This window comes from Brachyhypopomus gauderio, unplaced genomic scaffold, assembly GCF_052324685.1.
Source record: "Brachyhypopomus gauderio isolate BG-103 unplaced genomic scaffold, BGAUD_0.2 sc76, whole genome shotgun sequence".
NCBI classification, from domain to species: domain Eukaryota; kingdom Metazoa; phylum Chordata; class Actinopteri; order Gymnotiformes; family Hypopomidae; genus Brachyhypopomus; species Brachyhypopomus gauderio.
The window spans coordinates 1,319,387-1,342,500 of record NW_027506897.1 but is presented as its reverse complement, the minus strand read 5'-3'; the positions used below and the strand labels follow the sequence as shown (position 1 = coordinate 1,342,500).

At 45.0% G+C, this 23,114-nt stretch overlaps 1 protein-coding gene across 5 annotated transcripts in view; it reads right to left on the bottom strand.

Moving 5' to 3' along the window:
- The window catches only part of mroh1 (maestro heat-like repeat family member 1), a 46,800-nt gene extending 27,013 nt beyond the window's left edge, over positions 1-19,787 (bottom strand). For 2 of the 5 annotated variants that reach the window (XM_076990629.1, XM_076990632.1), the window contains exons 1-18: positions 19,224-19,785; positions 18,040-18,185; positions 16,992-17,123; positions 16,744-16,906; positions 16,270-16,368; positions 15,851-16,002; positions 14,949-15,089; positions 13,296-13,388; positions 12,779-12,857; positions 11,701-11,814; positions 11,396-11,469; positions 11,091-11,213; positions 10,169-10,276; positions 9,042-9,183; positions 8,411-8,454; positions 8,081-8,222; positions 7,472-7,524; positions 6,099-6,206 (exon numbers count right to left, since the gene is read on the bottom strand). In XM_076990629.1, the coding sequence (XP_076846744.1) occupies positions 6,099-6,206; positions 7,472-7,524; positions 8,081-8,222; positions 8,411-8,454; positions 9,042-9,183; positions 10,169-10,276; positions 11,091-11,213; positions 11,396-11,469; positions 11,701-11,814; positions 12,779-12,857; positions 13,296-13,388; positions 14,949-15,089; positions 15,851-16,002; positions 16,270-16,368; positions 16,744-16,906; positions 16,992-17,123; positions 18,040-18,185; positions 19,224-19,254 (1,944 nt within the window). In that variant the 5' untranslated portion in view covers positions 19,255-19,785. Of the gene's footprint in view, positions 1-6,098; positions 6,207-7,471; positions 7,525-8,080; positions 8,223-8,410; positions 8,455-9,041; positions 9,184-10,168; positions 10,277-11,090; positions 11,214-11,395; positions 11,470-11,700; positions 11,815-12,778; positions 12,858-13,295; positions 13,389-14,948; positions 15,090-15,850; positions 16,003-16,269; positions 16,369-16,743; positions 16,907-16,991; positions 17,124-18,039; positions 18,186-19,223 lie in introns of all 5 variants that reach the window. The other 3 variants (XM_076990630.1, XR_013125229.1, XM_076990633.1) reach the window with 3 other exon arrangements.
- Positions 19,788-23,114: the final 3,327 nt, after the last annotated feature.

Sequence of the window (23,114 nt, the reverse complement as noted above, 5' to 3'; positions counted from 1 at the left end):
CTCCAATCTACCGACTCCACCAAAACCACTAGTAAAAGTCACCAAAAGGAAAAAAGGCTCACATCCAGTGTTCTCCAAACGCAGGTAGTAACAGAGACAGAAACCACTAAACCAAGGTCACGCGTTACACTGCCATGCTCGCTCTGTCAAGACAGCGGACACAAACTTCACAGTTGTCCCCAGTTCAAAGACAAACCTCTTGTAGAAAGAAGGAAATACATAAAAGACAGCAGGCTTTGTTACGGCTGCCTCAAACCCGGACACGGCGCAAAGGACTGTCGCTACAGACTTGTGTGTGAAATATGCAAGAAAAAACACCCCACATGTCTGCACGACTTCAACTATGACCATGTTAAATTAGCCACAAACCCAACTCAGATAGACGCAGAACAGGCTGCAACTACCCTGTCTCTCAACGCAGAAACCAGTGAACAATGTGCAAACACGTCCATGATCGTACCTGTATGGGTTTCTTCAGAACAACAACCAGGTAAAGAAAGGCTTGTTTATGCACTCTTAGACACCCAGAGTGACACAGTATTTGTCGACCAAGATGTGTCTAACAATCTTAAGGCTAAGTCTACTCCAATAAAGTTAAGACTCACTACAATGCTGGGTAAGGATACTGTTATGTCAAGTGAACGTGTATCAGGTCTTAAGGTGAGAGGCTACAACTTCTCAGAAACGATTGAACTCCCTCCTGCTTACACTAAAGACTGTATACCTGTTAATCGCTCCCACATTCCTTCCTGTGAAACGGCAAGGCGATGGAATCACCTTAGAGCAATAGTGAATGAGATTCCTCCACAGCTAGAGTGTGAAGTTGGGCTTTTAATTGGGTACAATTGCTCCAAGGCATTAGCTCCACAACAAGTAATTTTAGGAGGAGAGAACGAACCCTATGCAGTCCGCACAGCGCTGGGCTGGAGCATTGTAGGTCCCACTTCATCTCACAATGACGCCTTTAGCATGTCTGCTGTATGTCACAGAGTCACGACCAAGGAGCTCCCTTTAATGACTCCAGCTGACGCCATCAAGGTTCTCGAGCATGACTTTAAGAATGACAACAAGGATAACATATCAATCTCCCAAGATGACATTCTCTTTCTGAATACACTTAAAGAAGGCATTTACAAAAACAATGAAGGACATTATGAAATGCCACTTCCATTTAAAGAGAGACCCTCCTTACCAGATAATAAGCAAATGGCAACTGTACGACTTCAAAGCCTCAAAAACAAACTGTTGAAAACCCAAAAGTACAAGGAGCAATATGTCAAGTTCATGAGTGAAGTCATAGAGAAGGGTGAAGCTGAGGAAGTGCACAGTGAAGGAAAGGAAGGAGAAAGATGGTACATTCCCCACCACGGGATATATCATCCTCAAAAGCCAGACAAACTCAGAGTGGTTTTCGACGCCTCAGCAAAATACAAAGGCAACAGTCTCAATGATCATTTGCTGTCAGGGCCCGATTTGTTGAACAATCTGAATGGCGTTCTACTCAGATTCAGAAGGCATCAAGTTGCTTTGTTATGTGACATTGAAAAAATGTTCCACCAATTTCATGTGTATGAAGCTGATAGAGACTATTTAAGATTCTTATGGTGGAAGGATGGCAACCTGAATACTGAGCCTCAGGAGTTTCGAATGAAGGTTCACCTGTTCGGCACAACATCCTCACCAGGGTGTGCAAATTATGGATTAAAGCATCTGGCGAAAGAAAATGAGCTACAGTTTCCCCTTGCATCCCAGTTCATAATGAAAGATTTCTATGTGGACGATGGTGTAACAAGCACTGCAAGCATCGAGGAAGCTATTCAGCTCGCTCAGGAGGGCCAGGCTCTCTGTGCATTAGGTGGCCTCAGACTGCACAAGTTTGTAAGTAATAACAAAACAGTGTTAGAAAGCATTCCACCATCAGAACGCGCCTCTCCACAGCAATCATGCGACCTAGCACTTAATGACTCGAAGTTTGAAAGAGCACTAGGCATTCGCTGGCACATAGACTCAGACACACTTAGGTTTGGCTTTCTCCCCAATGACCAACCTGCTACAAGAAGGGGCATCCTATCAATGGTTGCATCTCTCTATGACCCATTAGGATTCATCTCCCCCTTTGTACTCACAGGTAAACGAGTGCTTCAAGAGACATGCAAACATGGCACAAGTTGGGATGATCCTCTTCCCAGTGAACTACAGCCAGCATGGGAAAAATGGAAAGAAGATTTAAAAAACTTGGAGAAAATCACAATACCACGCTGTTATGTCCCTAAAAACTTTGGCAAAATAGTGAAAACAGAATTGCACAATTTTTCTGATGCAAGCTTGTACGGTTATGGTCAATGTTCTTATTTAAGACATATAAGCAAAGATGAGCAAGTGCATTGTACTTTAGTTACAGCTAAAGCCAGAGTTGCTCCTATCAAGGTAGTAACAATACCTAGACTCGAACTGACAGCTGCTGCTGTCTCCATCACTGTAAGCCTCATGTTAAAGGATGAATTAGGATTGACGGAGATAGACGAGTACTTTTGGACAGACTCTAAGGTGGTTTTAGGCTACATTAATAACGAAGCACGTCGTTTTCACACATTTGTTTCCAATAGAGTTCAGAAGATAAGGCTCAACAGCTCCCCCCAGCAGTGGAGATATGTTTCCTCTGAGCAAAATCCAGCGGATATGGCCTCCAGAGGTTTAAGTGCAAGTGAACTTATGACATCAAACTGGTTCCAAGGGCCACAGTTTTTATGGAACAAAGAAATTCCCACAGCTACAGAGATTGACATGGATGTGCCACTCGGAGATCCAGAGGTTAAAAAGGTACATGCACTAAACTCACTTAAAACGGAGCAGAAAGGTTTGTCAGACAAGTTGACAAAATTTTCCTCATGGTACAAGGCCACTCAAGCCATAGCTCGACTGATCCGCCGTGTTAAGGGAGATAAAACAACAGGCCATAGCACATCACAAGAAAGACAAAATGCACAATGTGTTGTTATAAAGGACCTACAAGCAAATGAATATGCAGAGGAGATAAGACTGCTTAAACAGGGAAAGGCACTTCCTATCAAAAGTAAACTGCTTCAAATGGACACGTTTCTTGATAGTGATGGACTCCTTAAGGTGGGAGGAAGGCTCCGAAATGCTTCATTCTCCTCCACACTGAAGCATCCAGTATTAGTTCCCAAGGACCATCACGTTACTCAACTAATCGTCGCTCACTGTCACAGCAAGGTACAACACCAAGGGAGAGGACTGACAATCAATGAGATTAGGTCAAACGGAATTTGGATTCCATGCATCAACAAAGCCGTGGCAAAATTTATACACCAATGTGTAAAATGTCGCAGGCTCAGAAGAGACACAGAGAAACAAAAAATGTCGGATCTCCCAAAACAGCGCCTAGATCCATCTCCACCATTCACCCTTTGTGGAATGGACTGTTTTGGTCCTTTTACAACCAAACAAGATCGCAAAGTACATAAACGTTATGGACTTCTGTTTACTTGCCTTTGTTGCAGGGCAATTCATATAGAAATGTTGGATGACATGACTACGGATGCCTTTATCAACGCTCTCCGCTGTTTTATAGCCATAAGAGGAGCAGTCAGTGAAATAAAGTGCGATCAAGGAAGCAACTTCGTTGGAGCTAAAAACGAACTGCAGGAAGCTTTGAAACAAGTGGACACTAACCGCATTACCACGTTTCTGGCTGAGAAACAGTGTGACTTCCAAATGCACACTCCTCACTCAAGCCATACAGGAGGTGTATGGGAAAGACAAATCAGGACGGTTCGAAACATTATGCGTTCTACAGCTTCACTTTCATCAGACAGAATGGATGATGCATCATTAAGAACATTCTTTTATGAAGCGATGGCAATTGTGAACAGCAGGCCTCTCACAGTAGACAACCTCAGTGACCCGAACAGCCTCGAGCCATTGACACCGAACCACCTACTTACTATGAAGTCAAAGGCAGCCTTGCCCCCTCCAGGGAACTTCATTAAGGAGGACATTTATGCACGAAAAAGATGGCGGCGAGTGCAGTACCTAGCAGAACAATTTTGGTCCCGTTGGAAAAGGGAATATCTGTCTAACATTGCAACAAGGCAGAAATGGCACACTCCAAGAAGAAATTTGAAGGTAGGAGATGTCGTCATGGAAAAGATGGATGATTTACCTCGCAATGAATGGAGATTAGCTCGTGTAGTGGACACAGTGACCGATAAAGATGGACTTGTAAGGAAAGTAAAGATTCGCTTTGCAGAAAAGAAGTTGGAGAAAGGACAATGTTCTAGTAAACCTTCAATAGTGGAACGCCCAGTGCAGAAACTGGTTTTGTTATTAGAGACTGTTTAATTGCATTCCACAGTTAAAGTTCATTCTTTATTACAAACTGTGTTTATTGAGTTAAGGCTACAGGTCATTTCTTCGTTAGGAAATCATTATTACTCCATTTGTTTGCCAGTTAAGCTATAATGATTTGGTGGGAGTGTAACTGACCTGATATTCAGTGTTTTCATATTGCAAGTTGGTTCATAAGCTTGTATTATTTTGTTGCAGCGCTATGCTTTTATTTTGAAAGAAAGAAACGAAGAAGAGAAAAATAAACGCGCTATCAGTGTGTGAGTTCCGATGCGTAGTTAGCAGGTGCACTCCACGGTCAAGGTTGAAAGAACAGTGTAAAACAAGATTACTAAATAATTATTCGTAACTTTAATGGATCTTTAGCACCTGGTTGATGAGGGAACAAGCTCTTACGATGTGTTTATGACTAAGGCATAATAATAAAATATGTTATGTTGTGAACCATCCGTTCGAGAGACCACTTTTTCACAAAAGAATGTGTGTTTCTTCTGTGTTTTCTGTGGTCCCGAAGGTTTCTCAGATATAACACACCACCGGAGGGCAGCAAAACAAACCTACATGCTAATAAGCCAAGAACATTGCAACACCTCCACCCACAACACAAACACCACCTCCCACAGCACAAACACCACCTCCCACAACACAAACACCACCTCCCACAGCACAAACACCACCTCCCACAACACAAAACACCACCTCCCACAACACAAAACACCACCTCCCACAACACAAAACACCACCTCCCACAACACAAAACACCACCTCCCACAGCACAAAACACCACCTCCCACAACACAAAACACCACCTCCCACAACACAAAACACCACCTCCCACAACACAAAACACCACCTCCCACAACACAAACACCACCTCCCACAGCACAAACACCACCTCCCACAGCACAAACACCACCTCCCACAACACAAAACACCACCTCCCACAGCACAAACACCACCTCCCACAACACAAAACACCACCTCCCACAACACAAAACACCACCACCCACAATACAAACACCACCTCCCACAACACAAAACACCACCTCCCACAGCACAAACACCACCTCCCACAACACAAAACACCACCTCCCACAACACAAACACCACCTCCCACAACACAAACACCACCTCCCACAACACAAACACCACCTCCCACAACACAAACACCACCTCCCACAACACAAATACCAGGAATGGCGTCAGCAAAAGGAGGAGGCAACAGGTCTGCTGAAACTAGTTGGGGAGAAAATGCCAAAGGTTTCATACGGAAATATTTTGCGTTTGAGTCTGACAAACAGGGTCAAATAATAGATAACACAAAGTTTTTTTTGCAAACAGTCTGAAAACATTTCACTAAAGGAGCTTTGTGGTTTCTTTGAGCCAACACCATAAATAATAATTTGTACTTGTTAGAAACTGTTAAAACATTTGCTGAAATCCACACTGAACTGAAAACGAAATCTCTGAATTGTCTTTCAAAAAAAAAACTTAAAAAATAAAAGCATTTATATTGAAACATTTATTTAACTGGTTTATTTTTTATTGAGGTTTTGTTGAGAATTGTAGAATTTTAGCGCCATTGGTACCGACTAAAACATTTATGGTATCGTGATATTCCTGTGTAGCGTGGACCTTCCTAGTTCTGAGAGGTTTTGGATTCGACGGGCAGAAACACAGGAGAGAAGTGTCCCAGAGACCCAGAGCAGACCTGCCGAGGCAGTACAGACCTTCTCCTCTACACTGCCGCTGTAGGTAGGGAGGTATCGGGTTGCATCAACCGCCAGCTGACCAATCCACTCACTATCGTTGATGGTTTCCAGGGTTTTAGACAGGAACTTTGAAAAATGTTGAAGAGAATTGAAAGGTATCAGAATCATTACATTTCCACACAGAATTACTTCAGCAAAAAATAGTAAAAGTTGAAGCTGTTTACAGTAGTAGTGGGAGTAGTAGTAGTATATGTAGTAGTAGTAGATGATGTAGTAGTATTATATGTAGTAGTTGATGTAGTAATAGTAGTATATATAGTAGATGTTTTAGTAGCAGTAGTACTACATTTAGTAGTATATGTTGTAGCAGTACTACAACATATACTATACTACTACTATATATAGTAGTAGTAGTAGTATAGTATATGTTGTAGTAGCAGTAGTAGTACTATATGTTGTAGTATTAGTAGTAGTAGTATATGTTGTAGCAGAAATACTATATGTTGTAGTAGTAGCAGTAGTACTATATGTAGTAGTAGTAGTAGTAGTAGTAGTAGTATATGTAGTACTACATGTAGCATTATATGTAGTAGTAGTAGTATATGTTGTAGTAGTACTACATGTAGTATTATATGTAGTAGTAGTACTACATGTAGTATTAAATGTAGTAGTAGTACTACATGTAGTATTATATGTAGTAGTAGTAGTAGTAGTATATGTTGTAGTAGTATATGTAGTATTATATGTAGTAGTAGTATATGTTGTAGTAGTATATGTAGTACTATATGTTGTAGTAGTATATGTAGTATTATATGTAGTAGTAGTATATGTTGTAGTAGTATATGTAGTATTATATGTAGTAGTAGTATATGTTGTAGTAGTACTATATGTTGTAGTATATGTAGTACGATATGTTGTAGTAGTATATGTAGTATTATATGTAGTAGTAGTATATGTTGTAGTAGTACTATATGTAGTAGTATATGTAGTACGATATGTTGTAGTAGTATATGTAGTACGATATGTTGTGGTAGTATATGTAGTATTATATGTTGTAGTAGTATATGTAGTACTATATGTTGTAGTAGTATATGTAGTATTATATGTAGTAGTAGTATATGTAGTAGTAGTACTATATGTTGTAGTAGTATATGTAGTACTATATGTTGTAGTAGTATATGTAGTATTATATGTAGTAGTAGTATATGTAGTAGTAGTACTATATGTTGTAGTAGTATATGTAGTATTATATGTAGTAGTAGTATATGTAGTAGTAGTACTATATGTTGTAGTAGTATATGTAGTACGATATGTTGTGGTAGTATATGTAGTATTATATGTTGTAGTACTACATGTAGTATTATATGTAGTATTAGTTCACTACTGCTGACCTGAAATAGACTTTCTTCCCATTTCCTTTTGTCCAGAGTTTCTGGTGTGAATTCTGATGTGGAAAAAGACACTTTTGAAAAGTGGAAAAAAAGCTCTTAAGCACATTAAGCTATAGTATGGTTATGAGAAATACATAAAATATGATTTTCCTTGTAAAATGTAATTTTCCTTGTAAAAATATGGGCCTGGCTCTCGTTAAAATATGATGAACATTTGCAAAAACTATGGAAAAGCCGTTTTGGTTTTAGAAGAAATGTGACCACTTATTTAAGGCTTCAACTTTATATTGAGCAATGTGAGCATCGATCTAAATACAAATCCAAAGCTTTGTCTCAACTTTGTCTCATTTCTGTGTAAACAGACAAAGACTTGAGTCAAAGCTTCACAGGTAGGTGCCTGTGAACTGGACATACACAGCATGGAGGTTACAGTTAACTAGACACAAACACCACTGATACAGTACAACACACACAGGGACAGATGGACACCGTCTCTGTTGGACACAACTCAAATCCCAAAAGCACCTTCATCAATGATACTTGTTCTCATCCTCTCTCACACATCCTCTCACTGCAACCGCGCTCAACCCAAGACGGTTGACCACTAACCTTCCAGACAGCTGAGGAGCGGAGGGACCTCCGCCTCCCACAGGGCCTCCACCTTAGGGTGGATGATGGGACTGATGGCGTTCAGGACACCCAGAGATGGAGCACCATGGCCTCGACAGTGGAACGGGAAGCAGGCGTTCACCTGAAACAGTATTCCTGACGTTCACCTCCAGAGCAACAGTACCTACCCAGCAATCCTTTAATATCAAGACACATTACGGTGCTATAAACAGCATATTACAGCTTTAATTCTGTCCGAGCTGGTGATTAGACAGCTGTAAACTGGTGCAAAGTGCCCCGCGCTATCGCATTAAAAACGTCCTCACTCACCAAGAGCCTCATCATGAGTGTGTACTGTGAGGGAAGACCAGACCCTACGAGGAAGAGACAGAAGAGAAAAACAACGTTAGGGAAGAAAAGACGAAGAGGAGAAGGAGATGAAGGCAGACAGGGCTCAGCACGGCAGCTCCAGGCCAAAACATCACTATTAACGAGTAAATGATTAGCCTGTTGGGATGCTATTTGTCCGACTAAGAGCTCAGTTTAATCACAGAAAGAAACAATTACACCCCCCCCCCCCCCCCCCACACAGGTCCCTGCTGCCCTAATCACATGATAAACACGACTCTTGATTTGACTAATTAGAACCAGACAGTACCGGCCAAGCAGACGAACGGTAATGAAAACTAAATGTCTAAGTGGAAATTTCATTTCCAAAATGAAGCGGAAAAAAAGCTGGCCAAAAAAAGAGAGAAATGGAGGAGGGGGGGGGGGGGGAAGAGGGGTGGGGGCGGAGCCAGAGGGGGTGTTTACACGGCAGCCCTGTGAACCCGCCTGTGATGGCTCACACAGTGGAAAAGCCCTCCACGCTTACAGCGTCTGGGACCGCACGCCTCAGTGACATCACGAGCGCGCACGTGGACCAAGCAGCAGGAGCGTGTGTGTGTGTATGTCTGTTCACCTGCGCTCAGGTCGACGGTGAAACTGGGCTCACACGCTGCACGCTTCTTGCTGGCCAGCAGGATGAGACTCTTACAGAGGGGAGAGGAGGCGTTGGAGTACTGGACCGGGGTCAGGAATCCCAGCAGCATGGGCCACAACACCTACACACACACACACACACACACACACACACACACACACACACACACACACACACACACACACACACACACACACACACACTTACTTCTTATCCTGTTGCTGAAGATACAGCCTGAAACGCACCTATCAGAATCACTGTCAGAATGAGGCACAGGGCCACTTTATAGGCCAGTATTTAACAGCAGCTATTGACTCAGATCCACGCTGGACTATTACACACACACCCCGTCATCAGCTCACTGTTAGTGTTGGGGACCACGCAGGAAAAAAGAGCTAATGTCTCCCAGGACACACACACACACACACACACACACACACACACACACACACAGATGTACGCGCGCACACGCACACGCACGCACACACGCACGCACGCACACGCACGCACGCACACACACGTACACACACACGTACACACGTACACACACACACACACACGTACACACACACACACACACACGTACACACACAGACAGACGTACACACACAGACAGACGTACACACACATACACACACGTGCACACACGTACACACACGCTGCTGTTAAGGGTTGGTGATGCTGGTAAGGAAGGATCTTTTTAAGTCCCCAGAGACCTTCACTCATAGTCACACAAATGAAACCTTCATATATCTTCATGAAGCGGATAAGAGTGTTTGATAAATCACATCTGCCCATTACACGCAGCGCTGCAGTGAGCGTTATTTATTTATCCAGCCATAACTGTTCGATCATCTGTAAAAGATTCCAACATACAAAACAATGAATTATTCTGTATGTGCGTATGTGTGCGCATGTGCATGAATGTGTGTGTGTATATGTGTGTGTGCACGTGCGTGCGTATGCATGTGCGTGCGTGTGTGTGCGCGTATGCGTGTGTGTGTGTGTCCTCACGTCGGTCAGACAGCCCACGGTGGTGGTGAAGAGGTGGAGGGTGTGTGTGTGTGTGTGTGTGTGTGTGTGTGTGTGTGTGTGTGTGTCCTCACATCGGTCAGACAGCCCACGGTGGTGGTGAAGAGGTGGAGTGTATCGTCACACATGCTCCTCAGCGCCTCATTGGTCACCTCCTCTGGGTCAAGAGGTCGCTGGACCCTCTGCACACCGACAGAACCGAGCCAATCAGCACACAGCAGTTCCACGGGTGAAGGAACATCCATGATGAAGTGTGTGGTGTTTAATGGTTTGTATGTAAATGTGAAAGAGCGTTAATGGACGGTCTGTGAATAATTATATTCTGACCAGTTAAGTGAAAAGCCCGTTACCAATGAATCAGAAGGAGCCCAAACTGGTTGTTTATGGGTGACAACCAAGTGTGAGAGGAACAGAGGAGAACCCGAGAGGTTCCTGAGAGAGTCTAGAGCAGACTGAAGGTGTTTTACACCATCAGTAGAAGAACTAATGATGTTAATTCTCGTGCCATAGATTAAGCAAGATAAACACTAATCACACATGGCAACATCATCCTCCACAAAACGACTGGTGCTCTGTTAACACAAGAGGAAAGACGTGTGGATCCTCCTGCGTTTTAAACTACTGTCCAAGCGGATGGAGGTTTGTGTTGCTTTAATGCTCAACAGTTCGTTCTTTAACTGCCCTTATCCTGAGGATGGAGTCAGTGCCACCCTGGACAAGACGGCTGCGGTTAATCAGACGTTAATCAGACGTTAATCAGACGTTAATCCCCACGCTGTTCTGACACTGAGCAGCCCATTGGCTGCCTGGGTACCTGGAGAGCCACACAGCAGAGCCACCATTTCACCTGGTACCACATGGGGTTAGACGCTAGGTGTGGAGCTGCCAGTCAAAGGGACGGGTGTGTGGTGAGGGAGGCGGGTGTAGGGGGGGTGTAGGCGGGGTTTAGGGGGTGTAGGCGGGGTTTAGGGGGGTGTAGGCGGGTGGAGAGCGTACTTGCTGGCTGTCAGGCAGGGCACAGTGCTGGACTATGTAGCGCACGAGTGTCTCTCCACCCTCCAGCTCCAGGTAGCCGTGGTGAGCCATGGCACTGATGACCTGAACCACACTCCTCCTCACCTGCACAGGTAAACACTCCCGTCAGCCCCAGAGAACCACACACACACACACACACTGCTTCTTCAACTAACACAGGTCAAAACAATGACGAAAAAGCAGTTATTACTGCTATTTAAGGATTTCTGCACAAGTTCGTATGCCCAATATCAGTGCCCCACTCATCAGGTGTACGAGATTCTCACCTTATTGCTGTGGTCTGTAAGCGGCTGCCTGATACTCGCTAGAACAAGAAGCTTCTTGTTTTCCATTATGGACGCTAGGAAAGGGGTATTTAAACATCTCAGAGGAGCAGGTCAAAGCACAGAACAGCGTAAAGATGCAACCTGTCTGCTGAACACACAGTTTCAACCATCATGAGAATATTATAAAAAAAGAAAGCTTTTCTACTGTGCTACGTTTCAATCGTCTGCTTCACGTGAAGCATCTCTAGTGAGAGCTGAATCGGGTTCTTTAAGATGTGATATTAAGCGTGAGCGGCGAGTCTCACTGGTGGAGTTGATGAGATGTCTGAGAACAGCCAGGGAGCCCAGCCTGGTCCTCTCGTTACTGTTCTCCAACCTCTGGAGGACAAACACCATCAGGCGGTCTGGGAAGGACTTGGCTACGCCGAGAACAGACAAACATAAAATATAAATTTTTTGTGTGAATTACAGCATGCCACTTTAATTCTGTCCCACGTTCCCAAGCCCACAGCAGACATGCACAATGCCAGCTTCCAGCTCGTTAAGTGTTCTCCTGAACCCAATTACACAGTGACAATCCCTTACTCCAAACTGTTCAGGGTAACGCGCAACACAGGGCCGACCTGTTTCACACGGCTGCAAAATTAGCCACATTCATCAGTGTGAAAATTCTGTCTCTTGCATTTAACTAAACTTAAAGGCGAATGTGAGGAGTCACCGCTGGGCCAATGGTGGAGTTTAGCTGTAGGGTTCACCTGTTTCTGGAGCCTCCCCACCCCACAGAGCTGCAACAACGTGCTTTAATGAACAACCTCGTTTAAGACTCACTACCTTAGGCAGCGTGACTGATCAAGAGTGTGAGATGTAAAAAAGCAGATTTAGTTTAGACTTACAGCTTCACTAAGAAATTTCCAACACCACCCACCAAACAAACGGGGTTAGGAAAGAGTGGCGGCCAAGCCAAACTCCTTGTGAAGTATAATTTTCATTTTAGTGATGGAAGGAGTTGTGGGGAATGAAGTTTAATTCAGCTTTAGCGTAATCCCCTTTCCCGAGGACCACAGTATTACACCAGCAGCTCTCTGACTGTAACTACACACGACACTCATCATAAAGGCAAAACCATGTGTCTCTAAGCTAACTGCTCGTGTCCAGCTAACAAACAACCAATCACTGCTCTCAACCTACAAAAAGGAACTTAATTAAAAAAGTAAATACATAAAATAAAAAAAAACTCTTATGTAGTCATGAGAAATAATCTATTGGTTTAAATTTCCATCTTTGTGGGGGGCTTTAATCCACTGACACACATCCTGAACATTACCTTTACAGCCATGAATTTAAAGGTTCATCCATGATATTGGTAGGGAGACCAAGACCTACCAAGGATGGTGAAACAGCGAAGAACTTCATTGTGGTTTTTCACAGTTGGGGGATTATTGTAGTCCACAGGAGAGCACATCTGAAAAAGGTCAATCACAGAGACGACGAAAGTGTGTTGCTTAACAGAAATGTAAGGATCAAAAAAAGGCACCAACTTAAACTGAGTGGAATCTTAATGGAACACAAACAGCTCAACTAGAAATAATTGAGCTGCAGAAACATATTTATCAACAAATATTGACAAACATTTGTCTGTGAGTGATTATGTCTTCACTGACAGGTTAGCCCCATTCAGGCCAATTACAGCAGCTCAAGTGTGCTCAAGGACATCCAGTCAGAAACCTGTTCTGTGGTGCAGTTACACAACAGCAGAGTCACCAGAGGAGACGTCTCCTTTATGTTGTGAAAGTGGGCGAGGCAGGTGTGTGTGTGTGTGTGTGTGTGTGTGTGTGTGTGTGTGGGGGGGGGGGGGGGGGGGGGGCAGTGGAGAGGACAATAAAAACGGGAGTTTCAGAACCTGCTGGTGCAGAGTGGTGAGAAGAACGTCTATCTGAGTCTCCAGGACCCTGCTTCCCATGTTCACAGCAGCATCCAGGACCTGACAAAGACTCTGTACCACACACACACACACACACACACACACACATATATTAACACTGCAGCATAAGTCACTACTTATCTACAGTCACTACATCTAAAGTGTGATAGAGGTGTAACTCCTGTCGTGGCAGACTCCTAGTGGAGTAGTGGGTGTGGTGGAGGTGGTGTTGGTGTGGTGTAGGTGGTGGTGTAGGTGGTGGTGTAGGTGTAGGTGGAGGTGGTGTTGGTGTGGTGTAGGTGGTGGTGTAGGTGTAGGTGGTGGTGTAGGTGTAGGTGGTGGTGTAGGTGTAGGTGGTGGTGTAGGTGTAGGTGGTGTTGGTGTAGGTGGTGTTGGTGTGGTGTAGGTGGTGGTGTAGGTGTAGGTGGTGGTATGGGTGTGGTGTAGGTGGTGGTGTAGGTGTGGTGTAGGTGGTGGTGAAGGTGGTGGTGGTGTGGTGTAGGTGGTGTAGGTGTGGTGTTGGTGGTGGTGTAGGTGTGGTGTTGGTGGTGGTGGTGGTGTTAGTGTTGGTGAGGTGTAGGTGGTGGTGTAGGTGGTGGTGTAGGTGTGGTGGTGTTAGTGTTGGTGAGGTGTAGGTGGTGGTATGGGGGTGGTGTAGGTGAGATGTAGGAGGTGTTGTTGGAGGTGGTGGAGGTGTAGGAGGTGGTGTTGGTGGAGGTGGTGTTGGTGGAGGTGGTGTTGGTGGAGGTGGTGTTGGTGTGGTGTAGGAGGTGTTGGTGTTGATGTGGTGTAGGAGGTGTAGGTGGTGGTGTTGGTGAGGTGTAGGAGGTGTTGTTGGTGTTGATGTGGTGTTGGTGGAGGTGGTGAGGTGTAGGAGGTGTAGGTGGTGTTGTTGGTGTTGGTGAGGTGTAGGAGGTGTAGGTGGTGGTGTTGGTGGAGGTGGTGTTGGTGGAGGTGTAGGTGAGGTGGTGTAGGAGGTGTTGTTGGTGTTGGTGAGGTGTAGGTGGTGGTGTTGGTGTGGTGTAGGAGGTGTAGGTGGTGTTGATGTGGTGTAGGAGGTGTAGGTGGTGTTGATGTGGTGTAGGAGGTGTAGGAGGTGTTGTTGGTGTAGATGTGGTGGAGGTGGTGTTGGTGGAGGTGGTGTAGGTGGTGTTGGTGGAGGTGGTGAGGTGTAGGAGGTGTAGGTGGTGTTGATGTGGTGGAGGTGGTGTTGGTGGAGGTGGTGAGGTGTAGGTGGTGGTGTTGGTGTGGTGTAGGAGGTGTTGTTGGTGTTGATGTGGTGGAGGTGGTGTTGGTGGAGGTGGTGAGGTGTAGGAGGTGTAGGTGGTGGTGTTGGTGGAGGTGGTGTTGGTGGAGGTGTAGGTGAGGTGGTGTAGGAGGTGTTGTTGGTCTTGGTGAGGTGTAGGTGGTGGTGTTGGTGTGGTGTAGGAGGTGTAGGTGGTGTTGATGTGGTGTAGGAGGTGTAGGTGGTGGTGTTGGTGAGGTGTAGGAGGTGTTGTTGGTGTAGATGTGGTGGAGGTGGTGTTGGTGGAGGTGGTGTAGGTGGTGTTGGTGGTGAGGTGTAGGAGGTGTTGTTGGTGTTGATGTGGTGGAGGTGGTGTTGGTGGAGGTGGTGAGGTGTAGGAGCTGCACCTTGCTGATGACGTGGTGTTCCTGGTTCTTCTTGTACAGGTTCAGGACGGCCGGCAGGAGTTTGGGAAGTTGCTCCTCCAGTTTATCCTGAGACATCAGGTGACTCATCCAGCCCAGAGCTTCTGTTACAGTCAGACGCAACTGCAGCGTGACACACACATATACACACACACACACACACACACACACATATATACACCCACACACATATACACACACACACACACACACACACACACATACACACACATACACACATATACACACTTTATATTTGGGTATTTTAAATTTGAGTGTTCATAAATCCACATTTTAATTCTGCACCACTATAAAGCAGACACACTCCTACCGCTGCACTGCAGACTGACTGTGGGCTTCTGGGATTTATGAGGGCCAAATGTGATACGTGCCCAAAAACCACTCAGGGATGATTTATCTACTGTATGACATTTAACCTACGTGAGGCGTCATTAAAGTGACGAGGCTTCTCCCATTAAATCAATGATGTTGCTTAATAAGCGGTTAGTCGTCTGGGTTTTTTGCTATGGCTGCATGTTCTGGAGTGCCATGCCTGTAGATCCAGGATGAAGAAACTCTTTCCGAACTCCTGGATCTATAACGCCCGATTCTACTCTGGGAATCTTTCGCAACTCTGCTGTCCTCAGACGCCGAGTCCTCACTCTGACCGATCTGTGGTCAGTACGGTGGGCCGCAGGCTTCATCCTCCAAGGCCCCAGTGTTCAAACCGCCAAGCACCCCGCTAGCTTGAAGCTACATTCCCACTTCCACCAGACACAGAGGAGCCAACAGCCCGGACAGCGAGAGCATCGGCCCGGTCTCCAACAACCCTCCCGCCCTGACCGCAGAGCCGAGGGACCTCCACGTGGCCCCGCGTGCCGTACCTTGGGGTCTCTGCTCTGCAGCCAGCTGTTGAAGAGGATGTCGTAGGCGGTGTAGATTTCGCCGGAGAAGGCGTCCCTGCGCACGGTGGGGTCCGGCGCTTTGTCCAAGTTGGCCAGGTACTCCAGAATGCTCTCGCTGAAGTGGGAGAGCGCTGTTGAGAGGGAACGACACAACGGTGTTGGCAGCGCGACCCATATCTCACAATCATCCAGTCTGACAGCTGGAGCAGACCGGAGCAGACCGGTTTGGGTTATGGTACACGCTCCATAGTGGCTTCCTCTTAAAGCTCCATTACCCACACAAACTCCTTCAAAAAAGCAGCAGTGGGGGAAATCACTCCCAGCTGGTGAGCTCTGGCCGGCGGCCCACACGTCAGACCCAGCCTTCAAGATGAAGCTTCATTTAACTGGCAGCTTACCGGAGGAAAACACCAGCTTCATGGTGTCCTGCTTGGCCAGACTCAACATTGGCAACATGGTCCCCAAAATGGCGCTGAGGAACGGGACCATTCCGTAGACTGCCAACACAACAAACACATCAGTCAGGGGACTGGCGGAGCGGGAAGTGACAACCAGTCAAGTAAAGGTCAGAGAGGCAAACCTATCATACTGCCGTACGTTACAGGTATCATGAGGTTAAGACAGGAACTGAAATAAGTCAACAGCTGAGAGGAACGTGAAACATGTCGTGAAAAGAGGAACCTGTCAAATCACAGAAATCTACCACAAAGATTCATTTGATTGCCGAATATAAAATTACACTCCAAATACAGATGAACTGAAGGCCGTGTTTAGTCTGGGTTAAACGGCCTCTTGAGGGTGGATGGCATTCCAAAAATGAACCACATTTTCAGTCTAAATGTACGGAACAAAAAGTAAGAAATCTGAAGTACCGTTGGAGTCTGAGAGACTGGCTAAGGTTTGGACCACAAAGAAGTGCGGAAGAACCCCTGGCTGGAACTTGCCCAAGATCTCCTCCATGAAGTCATTGATATATTTGTTCCCTACTGCAACCAAAATATTGCTGGCTGTCTGCTGCCAGTCAGGGATAACGTCCTGCAGGGAGGAATGAAGACGTCAAATGAAAAAGCAACGAAAACCGAATGTTTAAGAATGGCTCCAGCTGGGAGTGCAGGGTTACCTTAGATCTGGTCATCTCGTCAGAGGCTAGCGTGATGATGCTCTTTATTTTAGGGTAACTGATGCAATCGATTTTGCTTTTCACCACCAGCTCTATGGTCTGCAGAACCACCACTCTGTGTCCAGACACCAGCTACACAGGAGAGACACACGGCCCACATTAAGCCCGGGGCCGCCAGTGCTGGACAACCCAGATTAGCACAAGCATTTTTTTTTTCCTTCCTTGAAGTCAGAGAAATAAAGACAGCGTCATTATATACACTGTTGGAAATTTAAGTGTTGGTCAAAATGAGCCGTGTACCATCACGGAGTCTAAAAGCAAAAGATTAAAGTGCTTGATCTGTCTGCATCACGTAGCCTTATTATGAGAGTGTGTTCAGAATACCGAGTCAGAATCCTTTTACAGCCGTTCTGAAAAAATCCAAGCAATTAATCGCCAAAAAAATCTGCAATCTTTTTGGGGGCAACACACACAAGTCAGTCAGCGTTACACTGTCTGTTCTTCCCCCTCTGAAGGCTCTGTCCCCCCCCCCCCCTCCATATGATCTCAACAGCAGATCTCCACCACAGTTCAGATGAAAAAAGACGCCACAGGAAATGGATTTTTTTGTGATTAAAACCAGGACCCGGTGTGGTGCTTAATGTGACCTAAATATTAGTCTCACCATCAGCTGAATCACATGCTCAGTCACACTACAATGGGAAGGAAATAGCAGCCGATGTGAAGGCTTACAACAGCCAGGTTTCATCACACACTCCCACAGGGCCCAACACACAGTGCTTCTTGTTTTCCACTGCCAACGCTGTGCTAGCCAGGTAATTAAGGGCTACAGAACCATGATTACCAGGCTCAGTTGTGCTGGAAGCTGGAACAGAACCAGGACTTCAAGCAGCAGTGAAGCCCTGAAAACTGGGCCGAACCCCACTGTGTTAATGATAGCTTTATGTGCGTAGCCCCTTTTATACAGAAAAATAGAAGCACGAGACAGAAGAGCAGAAGAAACGTGAAAGTTGCAACTCAAACACGTGAGATAAAGGAGTCACCTGACCTTGGGGTGTTTGACCAGGTAGTCCTGACACATGGACAGGACTTTATCAGGCTGCTGCTCCCCCAGCGTCAGGATGCTCTTCCGAACCTGCTCCTGCACACCTGGATCCTTGTCATTGGCTGCATCCAGCAGGGCCAGGGCCACCTCTGATTGGATAAGCACAGACCAATGGAATTATAGATGAAAAAAAGGAGACTATGGTGGTATGATGATATTCACTGGTCAAATGAGCAAAGAACATTTAATTCCTCCAGTATAAGATCTGAACTTCAGTGGTGTTTAAGTTCTACAACTGTGATTACCCAGCAAACACCATTTATTGCTCCTTTAACAGCTCCAAAAACCAGGAGAAACTCTGGATACATTCTGGAAAAAGTTCTCATTTCTTTCTCTCTGCCAGTTTACAGAGTGAAATGGGATTTCAGTCAGACAAGGAGGATTTACAGCCCAAGTGGGCAGATTATAGGTGAGATTATGTTGATCCCAATACACTTGGCAGAGTCCAGGTGAGACTTCATGGCTCTTGGGTGATTCAACACAGATTTGTGAGAAGTGAGTGAGACTTTGTGGACTGGAGTGTCACAGGAACTCTTGCTTTACCACCATGTAGAAAAAGCATAAGGACATACGACAATGCTGCATTCTGCAGCATATTCACTGTAAAAGTTTCCCTTGTGCCTCATCAGGACACTTGAAGAGCTGAGAGAGAGACAGCAGAGTGAGACAGCGGAGTGTGAGACAGCGGAGTGTGAGACAGTGGAGTGTGAGACAGCGGAGTGTGAGACAGCGGAGTGTGAGATTGAGCGGAATGAGAGAGAGAGCTGAGAGAGTGTGGACTCTTATCTGTTTCAGTATTGAGTGTTACTAATATTGTAAGTGTTCAAGCTTTGGCAATACAAATGAAGCAGTATTTGTCATGCCAATAAAGCACATTGAATTGAACTGAGTGGAGTGAGAGTGAGAGAGAGAGAGAGAGAGAGAGAGAGAGAGTGAGAGAGTGAGTGAGAGAGAGAGGAGTGAGAGAGAGAGAGTGAGAGAGAGAGGAGTGAGAGAGAGAGTGAGAGAGCTGAGCAGAGAGAGGAGTGAGAGAGAGAGAGAGAGAGAGAGAGAGTGAGAGAGAGAGGAGTGAGAGAGAGAGAGTGAGAGAGAGAGGAGTGAGAGAGAGAGAGAGGAGTGCTACTCACGCTCCACGTCGCTCTCCTCGATGACGCCCATGTCGAGGCGGTTCGGTCACTTCAACACATCTGCGCTGCTGACGCGTCTGGACGGACCGGAGCGGTGAGACGGAGCGACGTTACACGAACCGGACCGACCAACCCTGCAGCAGCTGCTACACTTCCGTGTGAGTGTCCACGAGTACTGGTGGCTACACAACACCGACACCGCCGTCTGGTTACTGCCCCAGCGGTACCGGACGACACCGGGACGTGTTCGTGTAGGTACCGCACCTGCACAGGTGTTCGGCAGGTGTTCGGTCCAGTCTTCACCTCCGGCGGGTTCGCGAGGCGGCTAGCAGCGCCAGTGCGGGAGAGTGTGTGTGTGTGTGTGTGTGTGTGTGGTCCTCACACACCGAGCGCTCTAACTCCGTCTGTCTCCGTTATAGTAAAGTGCTGCTGCGCCTGAAGTTTGACCCCGTGAACCCTGAAGGTCAAATGTCGTTAGTTCTGCCCACAGTGTCCGTGTGTCGTGGCGCTGCAGGTAAACACGGAGAGTCACGTGGTTCGGGTGGGCGTGGCCGAGCGCCCAGTCATCCGAGCACCATAGAAGAAGAAAACATGGCTGCCGTGTGGTGGGTGGGACTCGGAGTTAAAGGAGTAGTAACACCAATAACACCAATAACACCAATAACACTATTAACATTATTAACACCATTAATACCATTAACACCATTAATACCATTAACACCATTAATACTATTAACACCAATAACACCATTAATACAATTAACACCATTAATACTATAAACACCATGGACACCAATAACACCATTAACACCATTAATAACATTAATACAATTAACACAATAACACTATTAACACCATGAACACCAATAACACCATTAACACTATTAACACCAATAAGACCAATAACACCATTAACACTATTAACTCCATTATAGTGTTGATGTGTATACTGCTAGTTGTGTGTATACTATAGTTGTGTGTATACTGCTGTGTGTTTATTTGTGTGTATACTATAGTTGTGTGTATACTGCTGTGTGTTTATTTGTGTGCATAATGCTGTGTGTTTATTTGTGTGTATACTGCTGTGTGTTTATTTGTGTGTATACTGCAGTGTGTTTATTTGGGTGTATACTGATGTGTGTTTATTTGTGTGTATTTGTGTGTACTGTGCTGTCTTTGAATGAAAAATGGATCAAATTAGTGTGCAGTCCTAGCCTAAGTATGATTTGTTTAATAAAAATTATAATTAATAATAATTAAATATTAATTAAAATATTGATTAAATAATTAACAGAGAAAAATATATTTTGTAGATACAATTAAAAGAAACAGATCAAGACCTAAAATAAAATTCGAGTAATGCAACTGGCATAAAACTACTGCGAAATAATCAAGTAGAGGCGCGTGCCGTCTGCTGCAAACAGCGCACGCGTATCTTCGCGCTTATGTCACGGGCACGCGGGGGTCCTCGCGCTCTTCTCGGCGTCCACGCAGGCGCGTTGTGCGCAGGCGCAGTAATTTGCCCATGTTTTCGCTACCTTGCAGAATGGCCTGTTTTGGTCCGCTAAAACTGGAAATCACGAGTCTTCTTAGCGCCTGATAGATGAACTGAACCCAGTCTCTTATTTCTGACACGAGACACGAACTTCTGAACCTTTTTCGAAAATGACAACCTTAAAATGTGTTTTTTGTTTGTTTAAATTAATGTTAGAATGTTGATCACCAGTTTATTTGTAAACAATTATTTTTAATGATCAATAAAAATATTTAGAGAATGCATGATCTATTAACATAAGTGTTTGCATAAATATCTGAAAGGATTGCTGTTTTCATCTAATGAGATTAATCCCGCACTCGAGTGTTTGGAGCGACATGCGGTCTAGCTCAGTGACTTCACTCTTCATATATCTAAATCCCACTAGAGGGAGCTACAGAGCTCTGTGTGTTAGTTCACATGAAGCAGAGCGGCGCCCACATCATCCGGTGGCAAAATGAAATGACGTATTTGTATAACCAATGTCATAAATGTTTGCATTTAAAAATCACCATGTTTCTGATTATCTACAGCGTGCAGACAGAGAATGAGACTTTTATTCTTTCTGTGTGAGAATGTTATCTTATTCTTCCGCATAAATCCCTAATGCCTGTGGGGGGAGCATAACGAGAGGGCAACATATCAAAGGGTTCTGGGTTTGATCCCATGTGGATTTAATGGGGATGGATGTGGTAGAGCATGACATGACAAATGCAAGGATATTTAACCATATTTGAGTTGTTAAACTATGTTATATTCCAGTGCAGAGTTTGGATAGCTTTTCTGTATAGTCTACATGGCTCTATTTTATGAAAATAAGCAGGATATGCACAGACATAATTAGTCTAAGTTTACAACAGAAAGGTTGAAGCTGAAAGGGTTTGACACAGAGGTGAGAAAAAATAAACAAGTACAGATGTAAAGCGTCCGAGTGGAAACTGTGTGTTACAGCTGGACGTGTTGGGTGGATCTGTGAGCCTGCATTAACTAACTATAATAATAAAGAGAAGTGGGGGAGTGTGTGTGTGCATGTAACTTTATATATGGTGAACTGAAACCTCAGACTGTGACAAACGGCCCTTAATTGCCCAAGAAATTCTGCTTCAGGACAAGTTTTCTCACTTTAGACCATTTGCATTTTGTTTATGGAGCTAGGTGTCCGTTTCCAGATTTGGTCCAGAGCATCTAAAGATCTCCTGTCGTACTCCTTCATTTAATGATCTAGAGATGATGGAGTCATATCCATCATTACGTGTGTGACAGCTGCTATGTGGATGTCAGATATTTAATATTTATAGTGTTTTTGTGTTGTAGTTTTCCTTTCTGCAGAATGTGTTAGGAATGTTCACTATTGTTTATTTGTTGGATGGATGGTTGTTTTGGTTTTTAGTTAGTTAGTTTGTTTGTTTGTTTGTTGCTTGCTGGCAAATAACCATCATCCTTGACAACATTTTCTCAAAAATTACATACTACATAAATTAATTTGCAAGACCTTGCTGTTTGGACGATGCTGTAATTTAAAACTTTTACAAGGCCATTGGAGCTCCGAGCTACTCGCTTTGGGGCTTTGTCAGAGACATAGACACATGTTACACTGCAATGGGCTAGACCAACCAGAGGGTTTCAGCTTTACTACACAACATTATGGAAACATGGCCCCGAACACTGAGTGGGCCCCTGACCATGTTTAATTAGGAATGTGACAGCAGGGTTGCATCCTGGCCTGAGTGTGTGTGTGTGTGTGTGTGTGTGTGTGTGTGTGTGTGTGTGTGTGTGTGTGTGTGTGTGTGTGTGTGTGTGTGTGTGCATATGGGCCACTGGCCACCACTGGAGTCAATCAATTTATCACCCACTGGGACCTCCAGACTGAACAGAGAAATACGGGAATTGTAAAAGTGTGGGCAATATAAACAGTGCTCAGCACAAACTGCACACTAAATCTGCCACAGTTACACAGAATGATGTGTGAGACAGGCACATGTGGACAGAGCTGCAGGCTATCAGGTTCCACCGCCTCAGTGCTTTAGTTTAGATACTAACAAACCATCAGAGAGGAAGATAATTTACTGAAATGGTGTAATCAATTACCAGCATCTTCTCCAACATGAACAAGGTTTATGAGACTTGGAGCATGAAGGGTCTGGTGAACACACTTCAGCTGTGTTTCTGTGTGAATTTTCAACAGAGAAATAAAATCAACAAAAATAGAAATAGAAGATCCCCCCCCCCCCATGTTAATCATTCTACACTACCATAGTTGGTCATGCAGTTAGTTGTGTCGTTTAAACCCAGCTACGTCTCTGTAGCAGCATGATAAATCTCCCTCCACTGCACCACAGACCGTACTGATGTTTAAT